This window comes from Piliocolobus tephrosceles, chromosome 12 (genome assembly GCF_002776525.5).
Source record: "Piliocolobus tephrosceles isolate RC106 chromosome 12, ASM277652v3, whole genome shotgun sequence".
Lineage (NCBI taxonomy): Eukaryota > Metazoa > Chordata > Mammalia > Primates > Cercopithecidae > Piliocolobus > Piliocolobus tephrosceles.
Genome location: NC_045445.1, coordinates 81,554,948 through 81,563,297, shown reverse-complemented (window position 1 = coordinate 81,563,297; position 8,350 = coordinate 81,554,948). Strand labels below are relative to the sequence as shown.

Below are 8,350 nucleotides of genomic sequence, written 5' to 3'. Positions count from 1 at the left end.
TTTATTGAGTCCCCCTCCTTTGTCTATCCCTTAAATGTTAGAGTTCCCCTAATCTTTTACTATTATGATCATTATAAAAGGAATGAAAATAATATTGTTTGTACTCAGTTAAAAAAAAAAGAAAAAGAAAAAAAGAAAAAGTACAGAAGAGAAACCAGAGGTTAACAGTTTCTTATATATTTTTCCAGAAAAAAATATGATGTATAAGTATATTCTCTTTTGTTCTTTCACAAATATTCTGCACCTTGTGACTTGAGTTTTGTTTTGTTTTGTTTTTGAGATGGAGTCTCACTCTGTCACCCAGGCTGGATTGCAGTGGCACGATCTTGGCTCACTGCAGCCTCTGCCACCTGGTTTCAAGCAATTCTCCTGCCTCAGCCTCCCAAGTAGCTGGGATTACAGGCGCCTGCCACTGCGCCTAGCTAATTTTTGTATTTTTAGTAGAGACAGAGTTTCACCATCTTGGCCAGGTTGGTTTCGAACTCCTTGTGATCCACCTGCCTCGGCCTCCCAAAGTGCTGGGATTACAGGCGTGAGCCACTGCGCCCGGCCTTGAGTTATTTTTTTTTTTTTCATTTTTACTTAACAGAGTGTCTTGAAGGTCTTTTGTGTCACCTATTGGCACACACGATTCTCTTGTTCTTTTAATGGCTGCGTAAGTATTCCCCGAATCAATGTATTATAACTTATTTAACTAGTTTCTTGCTGATGCACATTAGGTAGCTTCCGAGTTTTATGCGGTTATTAACAATGCCACAGTAAACATCCTTATACACATGTAAATTTTTATAATGTTTATACATATGTAAATTTTTAAAATTCCTATAATTTTTTAAATTCCTATAAAAGTAAACATCCTTCCCAGCTACTGGAGAGGCTGAGGTGGGAAGATCTCTTGGATCTCAGGAGTTCCAGGCTGCATTGAGCTGTGATTGCACCACTGCACTCCAGCCTGGGTAATAAAATGAGACCTGGTCTCAAAAAAAAAAAGAAAAAGAAAAGCAAACATCCTTATACGTATGTAAATTTTTTCCTATACATATGTAAATTTTAAAATTCAGGTGGTGGGGTGGAATTGTCAGAAGAAAAGGAATGTGTTTTTAATTCTTATCATCAAATTGCCTGCCACAAAAGTTAGAAGAATGTATAGCACCATCATGCATGAGACTGCCTATTTACCCTCACTTTTGCCTCACTTTCTTTATTGCCTCACTTTTGACTAGTCATTTAAATTTGTTTGTCAGTCTGTAAGGTAAGAACTAACACCTCATGTTTGTTTTCATTTGTACTTCTTTAATAGTGAAGTTGAGCATCCCTCTTCTATTTGTTGGTGTTTTATATTCTTTTCTGAAAACTATTTACAACCTTTGCTAATTTTTCTATCAGGTTGTTCATTTCTTTCCTATTGATCTGTAAGAGCTGTTTATGTATAAAGGAAATTATACAATTTGTGCTGCAAAATACTTTCCTTCTTTTGATTTAGTTTATTTTGCCCAAAGGTCATCTTTGGCCCCACACAGCCTCTATCACATTATATTTGTCCTCTGAGTTGTTGACTCCTAAATCTATAACTTTAGCCCAGACCTCTATCCTAGCTCCAAATTTCAATTGTAGGACTGTATATCTTCACCCATATATGAAGCTAAAAGCACATGTATGTTTATAAACTCATCATACCTGGAACTGAATTATTATTTTCCAAATATTCTTTTCCTTTTATGCTCCCATATATTAGTTAATGGTTTGGTCATTCACCTAGAAACTTTACCCAGATGTCACTCACTTCTTTTTTACTCTGTGCATTCAAATGATCAAAACCCTGAAATATTTTGCCCAAATGACATAGCCAATTAGTACTAGCAGTGTTGCATAGTGGTTAGAGTATAAGCTGCAGAGTCAAACAAAACTGGGCTTCTTTCCTGGCTCTGACCTTTCTACATTATGTGACCTAAAGCATATTTCTCACCTAAAGCCTGTTTCCTCATTTGCAAAAAATAACTACCTTAACATCTATTTCATAGGGTTATTGAAAAGACTTAATGAGATTGTATGCAGAGTAATGGAATATAATAAATGCTCAATAAATGGTAACTGTTATCTTCCTGCTCTAACTTGTCCCACTCACTTCCAAGCCATCTTCCTTACTGTTGCCAGACTCACACTCACAAATCCAACCATTCCCCTGCTTAGAGTTGGCCAGTGGCTCCCTACCTTTTTTTTTTTTTTTTTGAAACAGAGTCTCACTCTGTCACCCAGGCAGAAGTACAGTGGCACTATCACAGTTTGCTACAGACTCGACTTCCCAGGCTCAAGGGATCCCTCCCACCTCAGCCTCCTGAGTAGCTGGGACTACATATGTGCACCACCATGTCCAGCTAATTTTTTATAATTTTTGTAGGAACAGGGTCTCACTATATTGCCCAGGCCGACCTGGAACTCCTGGGCTCAAGCGATCCAACCACCTCAGCCTCCCAAAATGTTGGGATTACAGGCATGATCCACCGCACCTGGCCTTCCCACCTCTTTTTCTCCGCACACACATTTATAACATCTAAATTCCTTAGTATACAAGGCCATGTATACAGCCTTTTATCTTTTACCACAGCTGCATATATGCTACCCTCCAGCCACATTAAACTGTATGCTACACCCCAAACACAATTTGAATCTGCTTTTTCATACTTCTGTGGTTTCTTGCACACTGTACACTGACAGTCAAGCCCTTCCCTCAGTCCACTTCTTAAGCATCTACTGCAGACTCAGGTCAAGCATGTCCTTCTTTGTGCTTCCACAGCTCTCTGCACTGTCCTGGTACAAATCACATTGTTTTGTAGTTATGTTTACCTGCTTGTCTCCTCCACAAGATTGTGAGTTCCTTGAGGGCGGGGATTATGTTTTATTCACATTTATATCCCCAGCACCCAGCACAGGACCTAACGTTTTATAGGAGCTTCACCTATGTTTGTTGAATAAATGGATGAGTGAATAGTTCTTGGTCTGAGCAGAGCTCTGACCTCTATTTTCCTACTACTTCTGCAGCAATCAGTACCCATATATTAATATATGTGGTCCCTTACCAAATCCCCTGACTATCCACCCCTCCCAGCAGCCAAACACCCCAGCCAAAATTTCTGATGCTCAGGCAGTCACAGGAGTGTGGGACTGGTCCAACTAGAAGAGGTGGAACAGAAGCCAATAGCTTCAGTGCAGGCCCTGACCAATGTCAGTGTCGCTATCAGAGTCCATCCCAATCCCAAAGACAAGTGTTGCTATCTACTTATCCAGAGCCTAACCTTTAGGGTAACGAGGGGAAAACATATCTCAAGACCATTCCTTTAAGTGTGACTGGACTGGATGGCTACCTACTTACACCACCCTCCTCAAACCCTGATTCAACAAGAAGCACCCGCAGGCACAGCAGATGCTTTTGTGGTAACTGGAGAAAACACAAAGGACACTTCTCTGAGGCTCTTCACTCTTAAAAGTCAGGCTCTACATCTTTAGCAAGCAAAAAACAGGACACAGTTTATTTCTCTACTTTCTTTTAATATCATTTTTTAAAGTTGGTAAGCAGCTAGACATCATTTAGAAGTAGACGGGTTAAAATAGACAAGAAATAGCAAAGACACATCCTTCACATCACACAGAACTGTATTAGTATCCACCACCACCATCACAAGGGAGGGCTAGCTGTCACTGGAGTCAGGAGTACTCTCCATTATTGTGCAGGGGACCAGACAGCATTTAGGTGTGACGATGTCAAACCGAGTGAACACAGAGAGTGCCGGGATCAAGGTCTACAGTTTTGGCTCTAGACTTGCATGAGGGTTGGTTACTCTTAATCTCTTCCATGCTGTGCTGGATCCCATAGCCGAAGTAGATAGCAAAACCTAGTGGGGAAAGGTAGCTGTGAGGTGGGGGTGTAAAGGCTTCATAGGTCTCCTACTTGAGACCAAGAGGGAAAGGAGTTGGGCTAGGACACCAAAGAAGCCTACTCTTCCCAAGTGGATACCTACCAATCAGCATCCAGACCCCAAATCGGGCCCAGGTACCAGCTGTCATCTGCATCATAAGGTAAATATTCACAAAGATGCTCATTAGTGGGAGGAGAGGCAAAGCAGGCACCTGAAAGCAAAGTAAAATCTTCTTTGTACATACCACAGGGTGACCTAGAAAGAGATCCCTATCCTATGTAGGCCAGAAAAGGGCGAATCCAACTCTTACTTGTCCTCTGCATTTCAGTGGCTGCTCATTTAGCATACCTCATGAGACTTCAAGAATATGCAGTTTGGGTAAATGGAACTGGAAAGGAACTAAAGAGGGTCAGAGAAGAAGTCTTTGGCCTAGGTACCTCCTATATCTTCCCTTTCATGGTCAATTAAGGAATATCTATAAACTTTATTAGACCTCAAGATATCTGGAGCCTATTCTCCCAAGATGGGCTGGCAAGGGAAAAAGAGAGAGTTTATTTACCTTAAAGTGAAGGGGAGTGGAGCTCTGTGGCTGTCTCCAGATGACCACAGTGATCCCAATAATGAGCAGCAGGAGCAGCACAACCACTGCAATCCACACCAGGTCTCCAGAAAGCAATGGAACTGACCACTGGGCCAGCACCAGGCAAACAGCGGTCAGCAGGACAGCTTCAAAGGTCAAGTTGAAAGACATCAAAACCAACTCTTAAGACCAACATGCTAAGACATTAGAAACCCCATTCCAAGGAGAGTCGCTGTCTCTCTAGTTCTTCCTCAGCCATGAAATGCCACACGCTTCCACCCAATCACGCTGACCTCAGAGGCACCCCAGAAAAATACCACTGCTCACCAAGCAATGAGGAACAAACATAGACAACTTGGCCAGAGAGTGGAGTGGGGATGGAGTTGAACGGGCAAAATAGTCCCCGTAGGAGCAGCTTCTCTGATTCAGTAGTTATCGGCTCCTCCTGCAACTCCACTTCTTCCCCAGTCTTTGTCTCCTGATCAGGCTGATACCTGAGGCAAAAGTAAGATGGCAGTATTAAGAACAACCTTTACTCACTTTACCATCTTCTCCCAGGCAGCTTAACCTTTCTCATCACCGTTAAGGGAAGTTCTTTTTGGCAGGGTGAGATACCCAGATTCCTCAAAGAAAGTTGGAATAGCCGGGCGCGGTGGCTCACGCCTGTAATCCCAGCACTTTGGGAGGCCGAGGCGAGTGGATCACAAGGTCAGGAGATCAAGACCATCCTGGCTAACACGGTGAAACCCCGTCTCTACTAAAAATGCAAAAACAAAATTAGCTGAGCGCAGTGGCGGGCGCCTGTAATCCCAGCTACTCAGGAGGCTGAGGCAGGAGAATGGCGTGAACCCGGGAGGCGGAACTTGCAGTGATCTGAGATCGCGCCACTGCACTCCAGCCTGGGCGAGAGAGCAAGACTCTGTCTCAAAAAAAAAAAAAAAAAAAAAAAGAAAGAAAGTTGGAATAATGAAGGCGGAGGAGGAAAGAGGAGCAGCAGATCCCCATCATTCCTCATCCAAGAATAAAAATCCAAATCACAGTGTGCAGAGGAAGAGAGTCTCACCTGAGGATGAGAACACAAATTGACACCAGGGAGTAAGCAAGCAGGGTCCCAATTGACATGAGGTCCACAAGATCAGTGAGTTTGAACAGGAATGCCATGAATGCTAAAATTAATAGGCAGGAAACAAGAAATGAGAGAAAGGAGTGGCAAAGTTAAAGAAGTTGGCGAAACAACTAAGGGAAAGGGAAAGAGGGTCTGTTACCTGCAATAATGCCAGAGACCACAGTGGCTATGATTGGAGTGCGTGTGCCGGTGTGGATCCGAGCAAGTACACGGAACAGGAGGCCATCCTCTGCCATCGCGTAGATCACCCGAGGCATGGGGAACATGGAGCCCAGGAGGCTGGAGAGCAGAATGCCCAGGGTGGCATGAGTTGACGGGGATCTCTCTTCCCAAGCCTGTATGTTTAAGGGTCTCCACCTTCCCCTCACAGCCCTTTTAAGGGGTATTCTCTGGTACTGAATGCTATAACCTGAGACTCTGACAGCAGAAGAAAACAAACATTTGACACTGACCTGGTAGAAAGAGCACAGAGGGAGCCAACAGCCACAACATAGCGGGCAGGAGCCCATCCAATGTAGAGAAATGCCTCAGGCAAAGGGCTCTCAGGCTGAAGCTGGTAGTAAGGCATCATGAGGGTGAGTGCAGAAGAGACACCAAAATACGCCAAAAAGCAGACAGACAGCGAGATCACAATGCCCATCGGGATGGAATGCTGGGGATTCTGGGCTTCTTCTCCTGCAAGAAGGGTTGCAAGTTTCTAAATCAGGGAAGCAGGCCCACTCCTCTACCACCCCCAGTCTGCATACAACCTGGGCACACACTGTGCCCAAGCCCCAAACAGAATGGAATGACTGTGTTACCAGTGGTAGCAATGCAGTCGAAACCAACAAATGCATAGAAACAGGTCGCTGCTCCGCGGAGAATTCCCTCGAAGCCAAAAGGCACAAATCCTCCAGAGCCTAGAGGGCCCAAGCTAGAGTGGAAGAAGGGGTGGAGAATGTAAGGGTGTGTTCAGCCAACTCTGTATCTTTTCTCTAATGCCAAACCAGTTAGCTAGGTCTTCAAAATCCAGCCTCCCATTTTTTCCCATCCCCATCCAGAATCCTTCAGCACAGATTTCCCTCTTCCCCTTCATTTTCCCAGCTCTGCAGCTCCTAAGAGTGACCATCTAACCTATAGGTGTCATTGAGTTCAGCCATGGCTAATTTGTAGTCCTCTTCTGTGAGCTTCCAGTTGTGCAGGTTCCCTTTAATGAAGCCAGAGATGATGACGAACCCAAGAACCAAAAGGTTCACGCCTGTGAACACTTTGGTAACCAGGGCCGACTCACTAGCCCCGAGAGCCAACAATCCTGTGGGAGAAATACATTCAGTACTCCCAGAAAGTCTTCAGTCCAAGCCTTGTTGCCCTGCTTCTAGGTTCCTTTCCAGCTTTTCTTCTTCCCCACCATTATCACCTTCCTTAAGCCTTTATCAGGCCCATCCCCCATCCTTATCCCTGGCCCCAGGGCCTAGCCCCTCCTGGCCCAACCCCCCCACCATTATACCCTGCTCTTTGCCTTACCAGTGAGCAGCAACACGAGGCCCAAAGCAAAGAAATCTGGATATTCTGCAAGGACATGGGGCACGTGCAGTGCAATGGATCCCTGCAGAGTCTTAGAGATGTGGTTCCCAATCAGGTTGTCAAAAGCAGAGCTCCAGGCCCGGGCCACACTTGCTGTACCTGGTGTAGCAGAGGGAGAAACATGTGGTCAAGTTCCCTTCTTCCCAGACCCCAGGCTCACACAAGTCCCTGCCGTTTTCACCTATTCTTACTTTTGTTTTGTTTTGAGACCAAGTCTCACTCTGTCACCCAGGATGGAGTGCAGTGGCACAGTCTCTGCTCCCTGCAACCTCTGCCTCCTAGGTTCAAGAGATCCTCCTGCCTCAACCTCCTGAGTAGTTGGGACTACAGGCGTAAGCCACTCTGCCCGGCTAACTTTTGTATTTTTAGTAGAGACAGGGTTTCACCAGGTTGGTCACGCTGGTCTTGAACTCCTGACCTCAGGTGATCTGTCTGCCTCGGCTTCCCAAAGCGTTGGGATTATAGTTGTGAGCCACTGCACCCGGCCTATTCTTACTTTTTAAGAACCAAAACCATTCACTTAATTAAGGAAACCAGGACGGAGATGGGTAGAATGAGCAATTTCTCCACACCTTCAACCCTCCCAGACCCACAACAAACCCACACATTTAGGGAGACTGAGGGTCTGTGAATAATATAAAGAATACTTAGGCTTCACCATTCCACCCAGATTTCCTGACCCAAAACCCCTTTGCTGGCTGTGCAGTTCCCTCCCTCCCCTACCATATCTCACCAATGACATAGGAGAGGATGAGGTTCCAGCCAGTGGTGAAGGCCCAGAGTTCACCCACAGTGACATAGCTGTAGAGATATGCCGAACCAGAACGGGGAACCCGGGCACCAAACTCTGCATAGCACAGCCCAGCCAACACAGAAGACAGGGCAGCCACCAAAAAGCAGATCACAATGGATGGCCCTGCTTTATCTTTGGCCACCTCGCCAGCCAGGACATACACGCCTGCACCCAATGTGCTGCCCACACCCAGGGCTACTAAATCCAGAGTGCTTAGACATCTGGCAAGGCGAGTCTCAGCCATGCCTGACTCCAGCGTACGTCTGCGTACCAGCTTTTGACCAAATCTGCGAAATGCTTGCCACGGCATTCTAGCAGGAATTGAAGAGGATGATCTGGTGGAAAACAAGACAAAAGCCCTTCAATAGGGCTCA

General features: G+C 45.4%; 1 protein-coding gene across 2 annotated transcripts in view; it reads right to left on the bottom strand.

Annotated features, from left to right (window-relative positions):
- Positions 1-3,533: 3,533 nt before the first annotated feature.
- SLC7A3 (solute carrier family 7 member 3) overlaps positions 3,534-8,350 on the bottom strand; it is a 6,579-nt gene continuing 1,762 nt past the window's right edge. The window contains exons 2-12 of one of the 2 annotated variants that reach the window (XM_023202411.2): positions 7,917-8,311; positions 7,124-7,282; positions 6,734-6,911; positions 6,421-6,533; positions 6,073-6,295; positions 5,760-5,899; positions 5,558-5,660; positions 4,822-4,988; positions 4,474-4,640; positions 4,017-4,125; positions 3,534-3,890 (exon numbers count right to left, since the gene is read on the bottom strand). In XM_023202411.2, coding sequence (XP_023058179.1) covers positions 3,760-3,890; positions 4,017-4,125; positions 4,474-4,640; positions 4,822-4,988; positions 5,558-5,660; positions 5,760-5,899; positions 6,073-6,295; positions 6,421-6,533; positions 6,734-6,911; positions 7,124-7,282; positions 7,917-8,286 — 1,860 coding nt within the window. In that variant the 5' untranslated portion in view covers positions 8,287-8,311 and the 3' untranslated portion in view covers positions 3,534-3,759. The remainder of the gene's footprint in view (positions 3,891-4,016; positions 4,126-4,473; positions 4,641-4,821; positions 4,989-5,557; positions 5,661-5,759; positions 5,900-6,072; positions 6,296-6,420; positions 6,534-6,733; positions 6,912-7,123; positions 7,283-7,916; positions 8,312-8,350) is intronic. The other variant, XM_023202412.2, reaches the window with a different exon arrangement.